Source organism: Choristoneura fumiferana, chromosome 7 (assembly GCF_025370935.1).
Source record: "Choristoneura fumiferana chromosome 7, NRCan_CFum_1, whole genome shotgun sequence".
NCBI classification, from domain to species: domain Eukaryota; kingdom Metazoa; phylum Arthropoda; class Insecta; order Lepidoptera; family Tortricidae; genus Choristoneura; species Choristoneura fumiferana.
In genome coordinates this window covers 963,615-984,652 of record NC_133478.1, presented here as the reverse complement: position 1 = coordinate 984,652, position 21,038 = coordinate 963,615, and the positions used below count along the sequence as shown (strand labels likewise).

The 21,038-nt window shown below is 38.3% G+C and overlaps 2 protein-coding genes across 2 annotated transcripts; one reads left to right on the top strand and one right to left on the bottom strand.

The window, feature by feature from the left end:
- The first annotated feature begins 340 nt into the window (after window positions 1-340).
- LOC141429347 (uncharacterized) lies at window positions 341-1,814 on the top strand. Its single transcript, XM_074089634.1, has one exon. It carries the CDS (start codon window positions 417-419, stop codon window positions 1,191-1,193), a length of 777 nt encoding a protein of 258 aa, XP_073945735.1. The 5' UTR covers window positions 341-416; the 3' UTR covers window positions 1,194-1,814.
- A 4,148-nt stretch (window positions 1,815-5,962) lies between these two features.
- tko (30S ribosomal protein S12 technical knockout) lies at window positions 5,963-20,545 on the bottom strand. Its single transcript, XM_074089632.1, has 5 exons — window positions 20,460-20,545; window positions 20,307-20,376; window positions 8,995-9,137; window positions 7,241-7,404; window positions 5,963-6,101 (listed from the first exon to the last, which is right to left on the bottom strand). Exons 2-5 carry the CDS (start codon window positions 20,374-20,376, stop codon window positions 6,020-6,022), a joined length of 459 nt encoding a protein of 152 aa, XP_073945733.1. The 5' UTR covers window positions 20,460-20,545; the 3' UTR covers window positions 5,963-6,019.
- Between the last annotated feature and the right edge of the window lie 493 nt (window positions 20,546-21,038).

Sequence of the window (21,038 nt, the reverse complement as noted above, 5' to 3'; positions counted from 1 at the left end):
ATAAATTTATAGCATTGCAATGGACCAAAAATACTTGAATATCTGTTAAGTATTGTAGTAGGTAAAGGGATATTTAAAATAGCTATTACTTCTGAAACAACCCGATCTCCATTGTCTAGCCCGCATCATTTCCAAACAAGCTGAAAAAACCCGTTGAATGGAGTCATTGATTTACGACTTCGAGCTATTTGCATTTTTGCATCAACACCCCAGCGCGGCCGGTCCCGTTAGCGCTACGACTGCAGGTACTCAGCCCTTCCCCCCACTCAGCAAGCCCCGCCCCCGACGACGGGTAACTACCCCTGGCTGTCAAGCCCGTCATTACAGTCCCTCTTCGACACCGCTCGTTGACAGTCGCACTGATTGCTCAACTCGAAGCCTATCCACTGTTAAGTTTTCTACTACAGCAAGTGACCATGTCGTTGCCGCTATGGACGCCTTATGCCGAATCCGAGGCGCTTGATTTAACGAAGCCGCATATCAAGAAGGAACGAGTGTCGCCGCCGCCGGTGGTACAACAGAGCCCGTACCATCAGCACAGCCCGGACCACGCACCGTTCGCGGCCGCCGCCAGCCCAAGGCACTATATACCGTATCTGCACGCCAGCCCCGTGTATGGGACGAGCCAAGCCGCAACACGAAATCAGCAAGAGGAGAGCCGATACGTGCAGAACCACTGTTCCAGCTTGGACATGGTTCATCAACCAAGCACGTCGACGCAATACTACCGGTACCCCACACCGGCGCCTCAAATATCGCCTCCGTCCAGCAACTACTCCAACTGCGACGACGCCGTGTACCCCAAGGCAGCGACGCTGTCTCCGCCGGAGTCCCCTCCAGCGGACAAACTACTAAAACCAGACGCGCTGGAGGACAATGAGGACTTTTTGGCGTTCGAGCGCAACGCCATGCGCGCAATGGCGCTAAAAAATGGAGGTTCGTTGCTGGGGAACAACCCGAGGATGCGTCGCACAGTGCATTCGACAAGTCAGAACGCCGCTGACGACGCCTACAAAACGCAGCGGCAGCGGAACAACTTTGCGGCCAAGCAGAGTAGAGATAGGAGGAAGCTGAGGGAGATCCACCTGGCTCTGAAGGTGACGTACCTGTCCAACACAGTCGCAAAGCTGAAGGCTCAGCTGGCTGGCCGTTACTGTGGGGGTTGCCAACGGCCTTGTGGATCTCCCAAATAGTAGTTAGTTATTAAGTGTTTTGATATTTGTGTAAATACCAGTCATTTAAAGGCCAAAATTTTGTAAATATTAATTTTAAGGTTTAAAGTTAGTTGTGCAATCTTTAGTGTGTTAAGATATTTTGGAGATTTGTATTTAATTGTGAGTAAATAGGTACTTAAAAAGTTAATATTTGTGATTGTAGATTTATTATTTTATATATTACGTAACTTACATTTTTTATTAATTTAGTATGAAGCCCTCTCATTCCGAGAGGAGGCCTGTGCCCTGCAGTGGGACGTATATAGGCTGGGATGGATGGATGAGTATTCTAACTTTTTGCCATGTTTTAAGTAGGTGTAGATATTAATTAAACAAAGATTAAAACTATAATGCATTTCATTTGAAAAAGTCTTATTCTTATACCCATCAAAACTTAGCGCGGAGGCATTAATGACATAGAAGAATTGTCCATATAAGTAATTAGGTCGGCAGGTTTTCTTTCGGATAAGCAGTTTTTATTTTGATTGTGTCTTCGTTTATCTAGATTCTTAGGTTCATACTAATTGCCATGGCACTCCATTTAGGTAACTTATTATTTGAAGACATGGATCCTTGTGATTACATACTGTATTTTTTTTTTAAAGTTGTCTTTATAATATTCCTGCCTGTTTATTACGCTTCATATTTTATAATTGGGTAAGTAAATATGTGATTGGGCAGTTGCCACGCATGTGGGCAACTTGACCCTCGCCCTTTCTACCCCTCTACTCGGTGGGCTTTAGGTTTGACCATAAAGAGGGTGAACTGTCCCCATTGTAGAAACACTTAAATATAAAATTTCATGTTGTTTTCTATTTATTATTTACGTTCACGAAGTAAAAATAAAATGGTTATAGAGGATCTAACTTAGAAGAGTTGAAAACCCCGAAAATAGTCGTTTCAAACTTCAATAAGTATCTCAAAATATATAACAAATAACCAAGAACCAACGCCAAGAAACTTGATTTCACTTAAAAGAAGCCGCAAAGAAATCCCCGTTTGAGGACTAACATGCCACAAACAGATCAGATATTGGCGTCAAACTTATATCTACCAACAATTAAATTGCCAAATCTCAAAAAATTATGTCCAAACTATTGTTATACTAACCTAACCAACAAAAAGTTGGTAAACCCCCCTTTGTCACTTCAAAGTTCAATATCTCAAAAACGGCTGAGCCGATTTTGATAAAACATGTCTAAGAGCCATCGCTAGAAAACCTGCTTTCAATTAAAAAAAACCGCATTCAAATCGGTCCACCCGTTTAAGAGCTACGGTGCCACAGACAGATACACATAGCGTTCAAACTTATAACACCCCTCTTTTTGCGTCGGCGGTTAAAAACAAAATTATTAAAGAAAAACTTTGTACATACTTTTGTTGGCGCCTGATTGCCTTGGTTTTGGACGAAAATATCATTTTAGGCACTAGAGCATAAAAAGTCATTTTATTAACCCCCGACGCAAAAAGAGAGGTGTTAGAAGTTTGACCGCTATGTCTGTCCGTGTGTCTGTCTGTGGCACCGTAGCTCTTAAACAGGTGGACCGATGTAAATGCGGTTCTTTTAAAATAGAAAGCAGTTTTTCTAGCGATGGTTCTTAGACATGTTTTATCAAAATCGGTTCAGCCGTTTTTGAGTTATTGAACTTTGAAGTGGCAAAGTCGGGGGTTTTCCAACATTTTGTTGGTTAGGTTAGTATCGCCTAGATCCAGCATAAACACGAACTTTACTAGTGTAGCTTTCTAACTTACGAGCCACGTGGGTTGTCAGTGCAAAAAACAGACTCAGAGAGCAACCTGTTCGAAATTACTGATATCTTATCACACACAAGGTATATATCTACTACAGCTATAGATATACCGAGTTATTCATCATCATCAATCATCACACAATATTTATTATTTATTTATTAGCCAATCAACGCATTATAGTTTACACCAATGCGCAATAAATTTAAAGACAAAAATAATCATAAACCCCCTTGCAAAACGTACCTGGTTCATCAGATAGCGCTGGTCATACAGCACAGCGGGGAAATGCTGCTGGGGTTATGGGCACTTTTGAGCCGGGTACAGTCGCAGTCAAAGGCATAAATATCTATACAGCCATAGCGTCAAATATATGTATACATAGAACATATATTTAGTGGCATAAAGGTGTACCTATAGATATTTTTGGCGTTTTAGTAACGTATATAATATATATATTTATGCCATTGATTAAATTAGTTAATTTGATTTTGTAGTTTAATTCAATGTGTTTCGTATTTTAATTCAATTTGAAATTTAATTTAATTTGTTATTTAATGTAATTTAATTTGTTATTTGATTCGATTTAATTTTTAAGTTATTCATCATCATCATCCCAGCCTATATACGTCCCACTGCAGGGCACAGACCTCCTCTCGGAATGAGAGGGCTTGGGCAGTAGTTCCCACGCGGGCCCAGTGCGGATTGGGAACTTCACACACACCGTTGAATTGCTTCGCAAGTTATTAAATAATAATAATTTGAAAACATAAAATAAAATAAAAGAGTTATTTGGAAGTTTTATTTTAGTTTTGTTTATTTACTATAGTTATACCTACCTCATCATCACACACTATAGGTATACCTACAGCCATATACCGCGTCATTGCGCAAGGGGCGGCTGCGCACGCGGCGCGCGGCGGCCAATCAGACGCGCCGTCTTTTATGACGTGACCTTTTGACGCAAAAAAGGCGGTCTTTGAACAAAAACCATGTAGGCTGAAGGTAAATTGAAATATGGGCTTTGAAGAATTGTGTTTAGGTTAGGGGTGCTTTTATGTTAGGTAAGAAATATATGTATAACATACATATTACTGCGTTTAAGTAGTGGAAGGTCACGCTGTGGTATTTTTACATGCGTAGTAAGGTTAAATATTCATCACTTTTGCTGCGTTTTTCATCTTTAGTGTTTTGGAGATGATACACTATCATACAAAAATCACGCCTGTATTACTAAATGGGGTAGGCAGAGCACACTACACGCTACACGTTACCGCTTCGGAGCCACTTTTAGCAATTTTAGGTTTTAAATAATTTATTGAATCAGGCTTTGCGTAGGTCCATATCAATGAACTAAAATAATTTCCTTGCTCACCCCCGCGACCTTACGATAGCTAAGCTTATGCAAAATATGCGTGTTCATGCAGTTCCTCCACCTCCACACTGTAAGAACACACACAAATCACACAAACCCATCTATCACCACCACCACACTACACTGACGCGTTTCGAACTCAAAGAGAGCTCATCTTCAGAGTGACACAACCGTACACCATGCTACCAGTTGTTAGATGAGCTCTGTTTGAGTTCGAAACGCGTCAGTGTAGTGTGGTGGTGGTGATAGATGGGTTTGTGTGATTTGTGTGTGTTCTTACAGTGTGGAGGTGGAGGAACTGCATGAACACGCATATTTTGCATAAGCTTAGCTATCGTAAGGTCGCGGGTGAGCAAGGAAATTATTTTAGTTCATTAATTTTAGGTTTTAAGTTTGACAAAAACGGTACAATAGTGACAGGTTGCTAGCCTGTCGCCTACGGTATACCCTAACCTATATCTTCAGTCGCCTCTTACGACGTCCACGGAAGAAACGGAGAGTTGTAATTCTAACCCAGCTCATGGCTAAATTTTCATGACAACTGAAGACAATTTTATATGACGTAAATTCTTGCGACCTGTCTTTCCGTTGTGTTAATAAACGTAAACATGTATTAAGGCATGAGCGCTATCATTTACTTCAGACAATAATGATGGGAAAAATTGAGGGGAAAAGACGCTTCGGGAGAAGAAAGAAATCGTGGCTCCGAAACATCAGAGAGTGGACCGGTATCGCCAGTGAGGAAGAACTGCTTTCTCTGGCGAGAGATAAGGAGTCTCCAGCAGTGGAGAGGCACTGCAAGAAGAAGAATAAATGTGATGTGATATGCGGATGACATTTAACTGAGTGGTCAAAACACTCGAATAATCGCCCAGTAGTATAAAATAAAATAAGTCTTATCGCGGTGGATGCGGAAAGCACAAGCCCGGTCCGAGTGGAGAGCCTTGGGGGAGGCCTATGTCCAGCAGTGGACGTCTTTCGGCTGACATGATGAAGTCTTTATTGCTGTTTGTTTTTAACCCCCGACGCAAAAAGAGGGGCGTTACAAGTCTGACGCCATGGTCTGTTTGTGGCGTAGCCGATGGACCGATTCCCACAAGATTTTTGTTTGTTTGTTTGTTTATAAGTACTCTTTATTGTACAAAAAGGAAAAACAAAAAGGTGAAGGTGAGGTACGTGAAAACGAGTTTTCTTCAAGTGGCGTTATCGCAGGAATGATGAACAGACGAGCAGACGAGTCCCTCGAATGGAGACCACGGACGGGAAAACGAAGTGTAGACCGTCCTGAGGCACGGTGGACGGAGGACCTTAAGAGGGTCGCTGGCGGCGGATGGATGCGAGGGGCTGAAGACAGACAGAAGACTGTGTTGTGGCGCGCCATGGAAGAGGCCTATGTCCAGCAGTGGGCTGATGATGATGATTAAATATATTCAGATAAAATTGCAAACGTATTTTTTTTTGGCTAGTACCTACCTAGGTAAGTACATAAATAAAAAATAAAAAAGTCATCGGCACTGAAACAGCCATCGAAACAAGAGGCACACCGAAGAGATGCCGGGACGACTTAAAAAGTGGAGGCTATTGCCCAGCAGTGGGCACTTTAACGGGCAAAAAAAAGTCCGAGTTGTCTTAGAAAATATTTACTTTACTACATTCCTAGGTCTAAATTCACTGTACAACATTAGGATTTAGGTTTGATTACATGAGGTAAATCGTGCACTCCTCGAACGCACTTTAGCTTTACTCCGGGGCAATCCTTCAGCCTGAAACAAAAAGAAAAATGTTATGCGGGGGCTACACTTGCGGGAAACAACTAGGTATAGGTAGTGCCACCAGAGTTGAGGTCACGCACAGAAGAACATGTCGTGTATTGACAGCAGGATTTTGACATTTACTGATTCATTTAATTCATTCTTCTGTTTTAACCCCCGACGTAAAAAGAGGGGTGTTATAATCCACTTCAATAAAAAGGAGGTTTTCAGTTTGACCTGTACGTAATGTATGTTGGTCCGCGATTATCTCTCGTTTGGCTGAACCGATTTTGATGCGGTTTCCGGAAAAGTATTTGTTACATTTAGGGAAAGGTTTTGTTATTTTAAACGAATTAAAAAAAACCGGCCAAGAGCGTGTCGGACAAGCCCAAAATAGGGTTCCGTAGCCATTACGAAAAAATTAAGTAATATTATTCTAAGGATTTCATATTTTATACGGAATCTTCCAAGTTTAGGTATATTTTATACCTTAGGCTGCTATTTACTCATAAACTACTAATAATTCTCAAGCAAACTTAGCCGTTATAGTTTTCCTTGAAAGTTTGATATACTTACTACCATTGGGATTTTTTTTAAAATTTTCTACCCACCGGTTTAGATTTTAAAAAGGGGGGGGGACCCCTATTTTAATAAAAATTTGCACTTTAAAGTTGAATATTTCGCAAACAGATCACTGAATCGAAAAATCGTCCTAGGAAACCCCTAATGGTTTTGAAGTACCTACCTATCCAACGATACCCTACACTACAAGATTGGATGAAATAAAAAACACCTCCACTTTTCATCTATGGGAGATACACTAAAAATTTTTTTTTTTAAACTTTTTATTTTACCATTTTGTCGGCATAGTTTACATATAAATTCATGCAAAATAACAGCTTTCTAGCTTTGATACTCCTTGAGCAAAACCGCGGAGGGACAGACAGACAGACATGGCGAAACTATAAGGGTTCCTTTTTGCCATTTTGGCTACGGAACCCTAAAAACAATATTACTTACTTTTGTGGTGAAATATTGTCAGGTTTTTTTTTAAATAAGTAGACCACTGAAAAATTTAAAAATGGACAACTTTTTGACCAATAGTCATCGTTGTTAGGCTAGGTATTAGAGGCTATGTACATGGGGCTGACCTGCCGACCCTGACGAGCACGATATTATGTTCCTGCAGGTTGTGTCCGATGCCGGGCACGTAGGACACCATCTCTTTGCCGTTGGACAGACGCACCAGCACGCACTTGCGGTTCGCAGAGTTGGGTTTCTTTGGCTTCTTTATTAAGGTCTTAAGCACTACGCCCTAAAAATCAAAGAAGGTCCTTCAAAAACGAATGCAGGTAGGTATTAGGTATTTACTAGCAGAGAGCGGAATTTTCATGGCATTTTTTGACCTGTCATAGTGACTTCTCATTCTCACTTATCGACTTCCGATATACATACATATCGATACACGACATATATAGGTACTAAAGAATATTAAAAGTAGAGGTAAACAATAGGCGGCCTCACGTTAAAGAGCGATCTCTTCCAATTAACTTTCGAGCAGTTGAAAATGTGAAATAGATAAACATATACAATGAAAAATGAAGAGATAACAATTTCTAATTTAATAATTTCAGTACAGTTTATTTTTTCAATTTTAATGTTGAAAATCATTTGTTGTAAATGTTAACAACTGTTCCATTAATGTCTCTACATATAAAAGAAACACATGAACAGTTTCCGGTTTCAAACTACTTCTTTTACAGTCAAATATCCGTTTGTATGCGGAAAAAGAATGCTCTACATAACATGCTAAGTTTACGATAGTCTAATTTTAAGTCTAATATATATATACATATACATCGTATTATAAAGTTAATGATTATATCATGGACAGGGATAATTGGAAATAATTCCGATCCGCATTAGCGATCCCTTCAAATAGCGAACCTACTGTGTTAAAAATAAAGCTGTGTTAAAAATAAAGTTGTGTTAAATACTTGTGATGTATACATGTCATTTAATAATACTGTAAATCTGTTTTTAAAAAAAATATATATACCTCGTTGAGTTTCTTGCCGGATTCTTCTCAGCAGAGGTGTTTCCGAACCGGTGGTAGATTTTTTTTGACATTCATAAGTGCCTGACTGTCCTATCTTGAGGCACTGGGTAAGAGCACATGTGCTTGTGCCAGGTGTTCCTCAGGGAGGCAGATTTTTAAATTAAAAAAATATAATTACTAACATAGTTTTTAAGTGAATAATGTACTAACGCTTATATGGACTCTGTCTGCAAAAATTGTAGCCTAAATTGAATAAAGATATTTTGACTTTGACTTTGACTTTGACATCATTTAGGTGGAGTCGATAAGTGAGAAGTGTCACTATAACAGGTTCAAAAATGCCATGAATATTGCGCTCTCTGATTACTAGCGACCTGCGCAGGTTGTGCTCGGGTACAATTTTTTTTTAAAAGGTATTTAACAATGCACTTCACATTTTTCAGTTCCATTTCCCAAAAATTACATCCGGGTGAAACCGTGGCGCATCGCTAGCATATGTAGCCCGAAAAAACCCCTTTTTTATTCGACTGGATGGCAAACGAGCAAGTGGGTCTCCTGATGGTAAGAGATCACCACCGCCCAGGGGTATTGCAGACGCGTTGCCAACCTAGAGCCCTAAGATGGGATACCTCACGTGCCAGTAATTTCACCGGCTGTCTTACTCTCCACGCCGAAACAGAACAGTTCAAACAGCTGCTTCACGGAAGGATTAGCGAGCGAGACGGTGGTAGCAATCCAGGCGGACCTTGCACAAGGTCCTACCACCTGCAAAAACCCTGCCCACCTGCCCTTCGGGCACTCGAGTAAAACTTAAAATTGAGGTCGTTTTATCTGCTTGTGCAGTACCTTAGCGAAAGGGTTCCCGTTGAGCGGGTTCCTGGACTTCCTGTCCTTGATGTGCGGCCCGCTGCGGTGCATCTGAGCGAGCGAAGCCATCGCGCGGGACACCAGCGACGCCGGCGCCGCCCACCCACCCGCCGCTCTCGCCCCTGGACCGAACAACGATTTCATAGGATTACTATAGCGTTTACCCGCGGCTTCGCACGCGTAAATCACTAGATACAATACAGCAGTTGAATTGAAATTCCGGGATTTTATTAAATTCTCGTGGGAATCACCTAAATTTACATCGTGGTTTTCATTGACGTTAAAATAAAACACCCATGGCAAATTTCATGAGTCCAAATTATTTCAAGATTTTATCCCTATCCCGTGGGAATATCGGGATAAAACGTAGCCTATGTGGTATTCCAGATGTCCAGCTATCTACATCCAATTTCATGACCAGGGGTCGGACAAAAAGTGCGGATGACGTAAAAATGACGTAATCTTGCACACAAGATGATGTTTTTATTTAAACTTCCGTGTGACATGTAGTAACAAAGTAGCATTAATGAACTAACAAAATAATCGTAAATAAATCAATGGAATTCAGTGAATAACATAAATTTCATATCGTTTAATAAAGAGGTTGATAAATGATAAGTGATAATTGACACTGATAATGTCACAGACAGATAGACAGACATTGGCGTCAAATTTATAAATACCCCTCTTTTGCAGCGGGGGGTTGAAAAGAAAATAAAAACAAGCCTAGAACTCTGTTCAAGCCCATTTGAATTCGAGACCAGCTAAAAACTCCCAGTAATAGGTGCCAACTGTTGAAGTTAAAGTTACTTAACAGAGTTCTGGACTACTACACTCTTTTTACTTATTTATTTCTTCTCAGTGTTTATTTAAACTCCTTTTATAAATAGTTTCGTCTACGTGGAACTCACTGTTCGGTATGCCACGGGAAATTCTACGTTCATCCGGACAGACTTTCTCATGAAGACATAAACTTTTTTTAATATGATCAATGTAGGTACTATAGGTAATTTTTGGAATGAAAAGGTACGTCAATTACACCATAGTAATCAAAATCCACCGAAAATTACCGTTCTAGGTACTTTTATAAAAATTAGTGTTCTAGTGATGGTCGACTCGAGTTACTAACTCGAGTTGGGCTTAAGTCGAATCAACTCGAGTTGAATTCTCTCCAACTCGAGTTTAAATATATATTTTTTTTACTTTAGATAGTAGGTATAACTCTCCCAATACATTATAAATTAATAATATAAAAATTAAAGAATTGAAACATAAAAATATCATTTGTTTGTCGGCTCCATTTTTTTTTTAACTATTAGTGCAAATGTGAGGGAATAAATTGGTAAAAACTTTGAAAAATCTCTGTTTCATCAACTCGAGTTCAAACCGACTTACGTGAATTTTAACTCGAGTCAAATCGAGTTTTGTTTTTACCGAGTTGGCACATCACTAACTTGTTCAAGTTCGCTAACATTTATTAGAACAAACTATCTCGCAGGCGCCTCTCGTTTATCATTTCACGTTAGGATATAAAAGTTAGCTCCGAGCTCAAACTTGCAAAATTACGTTACTACCAAAGCTGATGCAGTTGCATCTGATAAATTGTAATTGTTACAAGAATCTGAGATCATTTACAGAGCAACAGGATATAAAGAAAAAACAAAATAACTCTCTGACTCTGACATGATGAATTAAATAATGCGATCCAAAACGAGCTTCAGACGTGTGTTTGCAATGGTGGAACTCAACTAATTAACAAAAAAAAAACCGACAGAGAGCGTGTCGGACACGCCCAAAATAGGGTTCCGTAGCCATTACGAAAAAATTAAGTAATATTTTTCTAAGGATTTCGTATTTTATACGGAATCTTCCAAGTTTAGGTATATTTTATACCTTTTTAGGCTGCTATTTACTCATAAACTACTAATAATTCTCAAGCAAACTTAGCCGTTATAGTTTTCCTTAAAAGTTTGATATACTTACTACATCCTGATTTTTTTTAAATTGTCCACCCACCGATTTAGTTTTTAGAGGGGAGGGGGGACGCTCGATTTTTATGAAAATTTGCACTTTAAAGTTGAATATTTCGCAAACTCATCACTGAATCGAAAAATCGTCTTAGCAAACCCCTAATGGTTTTAAAATACCTATCCAACGATACCCCACACTATAGGGTTGAATGAAAAAAAAATCACCCCCACTTTACGTCTATGGGAGGTACCCTAAAAAAAATTTTTTTACATTTTTATTGAACCATTTTGTCGGCATAGTTTATATATACGTCCGTGCAAAATTACAGCTTTCTAGCATTGATAGTCTCTGAGCAAAGCCGCGGACGGACAGACAGACAGACATGGCGAAACTATAAAGGTTCCGTTTTTGCCAACCTAGATGGATATAATATCAGCGAGTAACATAAGCTACGTTCTACCCCGCGAAAATGTTAAGTATCCGCTGAATGCAGGGTTACGGACAAAAGATTGTCTTTTGTAATTACAGCTATTTATTTATAAAAACCATGAATCAGATTGGTGATAATTTCAAACACTTTTGTCACATTATTGTCCCGCATAGTTTAATTTACTGTCCGTTTTGTTTCTTAGGCCTTTTTACCCGCAAATAAGAGGTCGAGCGATAACTTAATTACTTATAGCACATCAACATTTAGCACATTAACATCAACCAGGGAAGATTAGACTTAAAATGCGTCAAAGTTTTTGCACATGTGTTATCCTAACAAACTTGATTTTGCTCGGATCGACATCAAAACAAAAATACTATCATTTAAAATTAACTTGTCTATAAAAATAAAACCACGCAACACAAAAGATAGGTCCGTCTACAAACCCGAGACTACCGTTACTCTCATCGGGATAAACACGGCAGGTGCCAACACCATATTGCAAATACGGGATAATCCCTAAATAAAGACACAGTGTGAGCCTTTAGATCCACTATCTCAAAAAGCATTACACCATTCCAAAAACGACACTAACCAGGGAACTTTCAATCTTATTGAGACCTCTATTTAACCGTTCTGCTATGCCGTTGTTACTTGGGCAGCTTGGGTAACGCAAAAGGGCTAAAATATAATGAATACAGTTATTCGGGGCATGGCGAGGCGTTGCCAGAGTTGCCCATGAATTGTGTCAATTGATGTCAATTCGCGATTCGATGCGCATAATGTGTGCAACAGTTCCTATGTAGCATTGATTGACATGTTCCAACGTTGCGGTTAGTGTGGTCTGGAGGGTGCGAAAAAGCAAAAAATATTACTGTTATTTAGAAGCTACTGGCATAAAAACTATTAGTTCTATTTATTCATACATTTTAAGCGTCTCATTTTTTATATCATCATCATCTCAGCCTATATACGTCCCACTGCTGGGCACAGGCCTCCTCTCAGAACAAGAGGGCTTGGGCTATAGTTCCCACGTGGGCCCAGTGCGGATTGGGAACTTCACACGCACCATTGAATTGCTTCGCAGGTTTGTGCAGGTTTCCTCACGATGTTTTCCTTCACCGCAAAGCTCGTGGTAAATTTCAAATGTAATTCCGCACATGAATTTGGAAAAACTCAGAGGTGCGAGCCGGGGTTTGAACCCACGACCCTCTGTTTGAGAGGCGATAGGTCAAACCACTAGGCCACCACGGCTATTTTTATATCATACAATAAATAATTATTATAATGATCACTGTATCATGTAGTACACACAGTAACTAGCTTTGCTTCGCGCACCCGTAGACGAATGAAAAAGCTTGTTTACTATCCCGTGGTAATTTCGAAAAATACATATTATTTTCAGTGCAATGCAATGACGCGCAAGGAATATTTCTGCCAAACTTTAAGACTATGGCTCCAGGGCTTTTGGCTATGGCTTGTCTGTCACTAAGTTAGTCAGTCAGTCATCCATTATATTATTTTTTACAGGAATAGATAATTACAGCCGCTATTTATTACGTTAGCTTTCATTTTGACGACCGGATGGCTAAGTGGTTAGAGCACCTGACTACGAAGCTTGAGGTCCTGGGTTCGAATCCCGGCCGGGGCAGATATTTGTGTGAATAACACGAATGTTTGTTCTCGGGTCTTGGATGTTTAATATGTATTTAAGTATGTATTTATCTATATAAGTATGTTTATCCGTTGCCTAGTATCCATAGTACAAGCTTTGCTTAGTTTGGAACTAGGTCAATTGGTGTCAAGTGTCCCATGATATTTATTTATTTTTATTTATTTATCTTTTTAGGGTTCCGGAGCCAAAATGGCAAAAACGGAACCCTTATAGTTTCGCCATGTCTTTCTGTCTGTCTGTCCGCGGCTTTGCTCAGGGACTAACAATGCTAGAAAGCTGTAATTTTGCACGGATATAAAGGTAAACTATGCCGACAAAATGGTACAATTAAAAATTTTAAAAAAAATTTTTTAGGGTACCTCCCATAGACGTAAAGTGGGGGTGATTTTTTTTTCTCATCCGACCATTTAGTATATGGTATCGTTGGATAGGTCTTTTAAAACCATACCCAACCAAAAGATGCAAACAGCGACAATTTCGGCGTCTTGTAAAACGTAGTTTTGCCAGACAGCCGCGTTAGTATCGTTTTTGCCACGTTCATTAAGATTTTTGTCGTAAAATTAAAAAATCTGAACCCCGCAAATCCGTCATACAGTGTAATAGCCAACTGAAATTAAAAATAAATATGATGGCCAGCATTCTCCGAAATCCAAGCCACATGTTATCCCACAACCAGAAGGAACTGTTTGGGCACTGGAACAACAAATGCGTGTCTCTGGGGACGAGACGTGACGTTAGCTGGACAGTCCGACATGTTATTGTTGCAGTAATCTGCGACCGTCACTTGCATCTGCTGGCGCAAGCAAATATCTAATGTGGTTCAAGTGATGAGGGATCAGCTGAGATTGACCAATTGGCTGATAGGATAGGTTACTAAGAGGATTTTATAAAACTTAACTTGCCACAAAGACAAATTGACACGTGAATAGCGCAAAATCTGTAATATGAAAAGCAGGGAAAATGTAAAATAAGGAACAACACGGATTCGAATAAATTGATTCAGGCGATACCTACTCTTACTCTGCGTAGTAGCCAAGCAGCTTAATAATAATAATAATAATTCATTTATTTATTCAGACAACAAAGATCCATACATTATTAGTAATTTGCTTATAACTATGTTAGTATACATATTGGACGAGTGATAGTGTCAAAGTATACTTAGCTTAGCCTCAAAGTATACTTTTTAAGCTAAATATAAACCTCCACAAAGTGATGCCTTCAATCAAGTAAGTTTAACTATGCTAACAATACCACATGTTATTTCTTACATAGAATCGTTATTTCGTTAATAGTTTCGCGTTTCATCCAAACAGACACTCCACAGGCAAGCATTTAAAAAACTAAAATGATTCAACCTGCGATCTAGTCCATTCCATCCATCCCAGCCTATACACGTCCCACTGCTGGGCACAGGCCTCCTCTCAGAACAAGAGGGCTCTTTCGATTCTTGGATTTGATTTAATTTGACTGGGATATACATCTACAACTAACGGCTAATTGATTCGTATAAAAAATAGTGGCAAATCCTATAGCGGTTCTAGAACCCATGTCCTCCCGCAACTTGCACCAAACACGACCAAGCCACAGTACCTGCTCTTTTTGCGGATTATAATCCGCTAATAGTGGGCATTGTCCATCGTCTCCGAGCATCCTTTATGCCGCGTGACTCCGGCAAAAAACACAATGGGCAAGAGTTGGGCCAGCAGGCATTCCACGAAACATAAATCATATTTTACTCTTAAACAGATCCTGCGTACAAGAGATAAAGAAATCTTTCCTAGATAGTTTATGGTAGAAATTTAAAGAGTGAGCTGTTGGAGATGAGAGTTTATGAAGGTTATTATTTGCGTACTGATTTCTACTGATAATTCGTGCTCGCAATTGTCAGCCACAAAAGCAGTAGAATAACAGGAATATAAAGTAATCCTGAAGAAATATTACGAAGTAGTGTTTGTGTTTCATTGAGAGATGTTTTCTTGGAAGCTTGGGATTAATATTTAGGTCGTGCTTTATAATTGGTTCTAGCGTAATATAAAGGTGTGAAGAGTTAAGGATTCACCAGGAGCATTGTTACGGTAGCTTTCTGTGCGTGCAGGTTCAAAAAGTATTAACGCAAAAGGGATGTTATAATGAAAGCTGTTATTTGCGGTGTTTGATTGGATTTTTGACAGGTCTCTCGTTTAATTGGTATATGTTTGAATAACTCAAAGGTTTGATTCCAAAAGTCATAAAGTTTTTGATTTTCTTACTCGCACGCGAAAAGTTCCGTTATTTCGAGATTTTCAAAAGGTTTAATTGCTAGAGTTTGTAAATGATTAATTAGAAGCTATATTCCTTCAACTAACTGTTTCATTTTGATGAACCAACATTCTTAAGAAGAAACCTGTGTCAAACATACAATTTTATTCGTGAAAAACTCAGATGTCCACTCATGTCATGAAATGTTAAACTGAACATGGGAAAGCACCATTTTGCAGGGGTAAAAATGAAGTTTATTGTTTACAGGTAAGTAGCCAAGAATGAAGTAATGACAACAGAAGACAAAAAAAGGATACAGAAAAAAAAAACATACCAAATATACACAGTATCAAAAGCGGCTGTTGGGGTTATATGTATTACAAAGACAAAGTCAAACTATATTTGGCATGGTTTCATCAAAATGGCTTTAAAGAATTTTATTAACAAAAAAGTTTAGCAATTTGCTCCTAATTATGGTATGCAATCGTCGATAAGGGTTTACAAAATAAAAATCGTGTTATGTACGACTGGCCGTTATCAAAAATGTTACGTTACTAAGGTTACGGTTAAAATCTACTCAGTACCGTACTTTCTTGGCCACGGGGTATGGGAAAGGTTGACATGGGGAGGTCCCACGCATACACAATAAGCTGTGTGAACATGTTTGGCCGGCATTATGGATGTTTAGGTAGTGAGTTTTGAGGCGTGGACGCCACTCGACTGTGTCTGATGTTGTACAGTCGAGTTCATAAAATTGTGAACAGAAATTTTATCAAAAATATCTGAACACGCTTCTACGCCGTTAACGATAGAGTCGTGTTCAGATATTTTTGCACATAAGTTTAGGAACTCTACTGTACCTACATACTCACAACAATTAAGGTAATCGCGCAATTTGAGCGAACTTTGAACAGGCTTAAGGCTTACACTTTGAAGATTATAAATGGATATCTATGCGCACACATTATACATTAGACAGGCGTGTAATGGTATATAAAGCGTTAACAAATTACATATACCAATTCTTAGAGATGTTATGTTACATTAAAAAAAAAAAAACAAACAATCATCCTGGAATTTAACTGACAAGATGTAAAATACTTTAAATGAAGTGAATATCGTTGTTTGTCGTAAGTACCTACCTAACTGTCAAATGAACCACGGAGTCCACGGATGGCACGGATTTTTTTTTAAAGGACTCAAGACGTTCCTCATTAACATGCTGATTTTATGTGGCAAAGTTTATCCTTTTTTAAGCTTTAGACGTTATGCAACCAAGGTTGACAGGAATCTTAGAGGTACTGTTAACATAATATGTAGTTATTATCCAATCTATTCTTCACAAACCTAACCAAAAGTTTCAAATCGTAGCTCGTAGCGTAGCGGTGCTACGAACATCACGGATTAAATCGAAGCTGCAATACCTACAAAAACTTTCATGCATTGTCAGAAATATGGAATTTTAATAGAAACCTCAAGTCACGCAACTCAATGCACAATGGAGAGGTGTGAATGGTCATTCGTTGGACAATGTGGTCAACACAGAATGTATGGCTTTCCAATCCTTTCGAAATACGCTCCTTTTCGGTTGCGCTTTTGTGATCAGTTTAGATTTTAGATAACTGAGGACAAATGGCGTTTTTGCGTACCGTCGTGCTCTGTACAAAATATTTTTTCTTTTCATAATAAACAATTTTTGGACTCAAAATTGACAATATGATTTACGTCATTCTTGGCATACTCAAGACGGTTAAATAATTTGAGCAATTAAACGTAGTCAATGTGTTTTTAGTCCGTGTCTTTAGTACAGGACATACATACTCATTCCTTTCCGTGGGTATCGTAAAAAGCGACTAAGGTATAAATAAATCAATATCATGGGACAGTGGCAGTGGGCGGGGCACATTGCTCGCAGGGCTGATGGCCGATGGGGTCAAAAGGTTCTCGAATGGCGTCCGCGGACCGGGAGACGAGCTGTCGGTAGGCCACCAACAAGATGGAGCGACAACCTGGTTTAGATCGCGGGATCGCGGTGAATGCGGAAAGCACAAGACCGGTCTGAGTGGAGAGCCTTGGGGGAGGCCTATGTTCAGCAGTGGACGTCTTTCGGCTGACATGATGATGATTATGACTTGACACCAGTTGACCTAGTCCCAAACTAAGCAAATCTTGTACAGTCACCTTCTCACAAATATATTGAAAAACGTCGTATGATATGATACACGGTTGGCAAGGTTTTATCACTCGTCAACTCATTTGTAAAACCTTACTTGCCAACCTCGTATCACAAAAACTATAAAAAAATTAAGTACGAGTATATAACTCGTTTGAGCTTCTTGGCGAATTATTTTCAAACCTACTTCGTTAGATTTTTTTGACATCCATAAGTGCTTGTTATAGCCTAAATTGAATAAAGATGTTTTGACTTTGACATCCCAGATATGCAAAGTAAGACGCAAGTACCGAGCAACTCAGCGAACCCCTGGTGGTCCACGCGGCTCTTTTGTTTCCTGATACCAACGAAAACCGTTATTTCGCAAACTTTCCAGAAACTATACACTAATGAAGCATCCAAATATTGACAATAGGGATTACTTCCCGGCCTTGCTTTACCTGACACCGACAGTTAAATATGACGCTTATTTATTAACAAATATGGTTCAAATTTGGTGGCATTTTGCATTATTATTGTCCATGCGGAAGGGGTATAATGACGGGCTTGACAATGGTTCCGCAGTGACCACAGGCTTCACAAGCAAATTAAAACTTTATCTTTATAACAATAAAAGTAATTTTTGTTTCATGAGGGTACTTTAAGAATTGGCGTGACAATAAAGAAGATTAAACGTTATGGTCGCGGCATAGAGTTAGTTTTATTTTGTTTAAAGAATGCAGCTGTCGTTTTGTGCAGATGTTAATTTACAGAAATTGCAATGTGACGCATTTTACGTGAAATGTTTTTTTACTAGCCTAGATACGCCCGCAGTTCGGTCCCGTTGTAGAATTCATTATCCCGTGGGAATTTTGCGAATTCCCTTTTCTTCTCTAGATCGTTAATGGAGCCTTAATGCATAATTTCAGCCTTTTAGCTGTGTAGAATGTTTGAGATGGGAGTTGGGCACGAAGCAGTGAGTCAGGAATAAAGTTGCATAATGTCATTATTTTGTGTGAATTTAGTAAGTGTCTGAACAACTCTCTTCGTTTTTTTGTAAATATCGTACTAATTAATTTATTTTTTTTATTTTTTTTCGCTGCTTTTGGACCTTACGGGAATACAATTTTAAATTGCATGCTTAGTATTAATTATATACCTATTAAATAATTCCGCATGAACATAAGTAATTAGTTGTAAGACACAAGTGTATCAAGAATTCAAGAGCATTCTAACTGGCAACAAACTGCTACGCAGTTTGGCAGTGTAATTCACTTTGTAATAAATTAAATGTGTCATTATGAAATAAACGATTAATAATAAGAATAATATTAAAAATGTGTAAGTTTCTGAAGATTTTGGATGTTTGTTATTCTATCAAGTCTTAACCGCTGAACCGATTTAAGAGCGTTTATACCTGCTGACTGCTGAGCTGGCAATGTTGCATTTTTGTTAGTTTTTCTCGATTGTTCCATTAAAATTGAATGATATCAAAAATGTGGTGTGATAGAACACTTCTTAATATATAAGTTAATGTGTCTACTCCAATAATTATTCGTGATAAGACTTTATATTCTTTAAAAACGAAGTAATGTTTATTAACGGTTGAAATAAAGTTTTTGATGTTCTATTGCATTAGGTCAAACCTGTAATCTTAATATATAAAATGAATCCCTATTTCCCTTGGTCACGGCATCACGCGTGAACGGCTGGACCGATTTGGCTAATTCTTTTTTTTTTTAAATTTAGAAAAAAAAACTACACCAGGGGCGAAGCCGCGGGCACCAGCTAGTGTAAGAATATTTTTGGAAAAAAAAATAGAAAAAAAAAATACAAGTACTTATGCCAGGGTAAAGGAGTGTATTAAACATACGAATAATTCACAAAAAATAGAAATAAGAAAAATACATACATATGTACAATAATGTACATACGCTCAAAAAACATAACTCTCCTTCAGGTAGTCGGGTAGCAACAAAATTAACAGACAAAAAACTTAAGTGGAAATAGGCAGGTTGTATTACACGCATGAACAAAGGAAAATGGGTACAGATACTTCTCTGCAAGCAAGGTCCGACAAACAAAAGGAAAAGAAGTACACCGAAAGAAAAATGGACTGATAAAATTGGATTGTCAGAGCAAAGGGCAGACAGTTGTGAAGTGAGACGGAGGAGGTTGCTACCTGTTGAGGAATCCATATTTATTTATTTTTATTCCAGTGTTTAATTTAATGAATTGATATAAGAATGAGTTTACAAAATTCAAGTTATTGATCCTACTAATATTACAAATGCAAAAGTTTCTAAGTCTGTTTGTTACCTCATCACATCTAAACCGCTGAACCAATTTAGATGAATTTGATATACAGATAGTTTAGATCCCAGGACAGAAATAGTTTTTATTTCAGAAAATTGCATATTTCCCATATTATAGTGAACTTATTCCATGTGGACGGAGTTGCGGACAACAGCTAGTGACTTTATAAAATTTAAATCATTGATATAAAATAATCGTTAACATTGGAATGTTATTTATTATGAGATGAAATTACTATTCACATTTGAAAACAAACTTCATAACCTCTGTACTCTTATGAAAGCTGTGTATTGTCCTCCATCTCACCTGATGGTAAGTGCAGATGGAGATGAAGATGTAACTCATTGATTTAGGAACTATTGCTAGGTACTATTAATCTAAAAAATAAACGACGGAGCGAGTTCCATTCCTTGGCCGCAAAATATCCTAAGTATTCTGTTAACTGGTTGTTAAATTGACGTGATAAAAAAAAGAAGTTCAGTTATTAATAACATGGCAAATCATACCTGTATTTATCGAGTATTGTGTCCTAATTCCAGTAGAAATGAGAGATAACCCTCTCCTTATTAGATTCATCTAAAACAATTAAAAATGACATTAAATACTCGTTCAATGGCTTAAATACTAACCAAATTTAAGTAGATTTTTTTTAGACTTACTTCGCCACTTAGATAACGTGACTAAATTTAAAATCTGTACAAAAATGTTAATATTATTCGGATTATAACCTTAATTTTGATTTGACAAATTGACATCAAAGTGACATTTCGTTTTGAAGTGTTGCCCATACGTGAAAACAAAACTCCGTAGCATCCACAGCTTGCGTCAGTTAAGTAGGATATTTCTATTGAACAATAGATGGCGCTTAAATCAAAAATTTGCCTTGAGTACTGAAGTTTGGCTATTTGTCAAGAGATGGCGTTTGTAACAAAAAGTTTTACTTCGTGTTAATTTTTTAAACCCCAACGCAAAAAGAAGGGTGTCAGTTAGAAGCAGTTAGAAGTCAATGTCTGTCAGTCTGACCGTGGTGTAGTTCTAAAACCTAAAACAGATGGACCGATTTCGATGCAGTTTTTTTATGCCGAAAGGAGTTTAAATCGGTTTAGCCGTTTTTGAGATGACCACGTCGAGGGTTTTTCAAATTTTGTAAGCTGATTACACTTCTTTTTCTTTTCTTCTACTACTTATGATTTTTAATTTTCATTTTATTTAAGTACATTATTTTGTAAAATTATGAG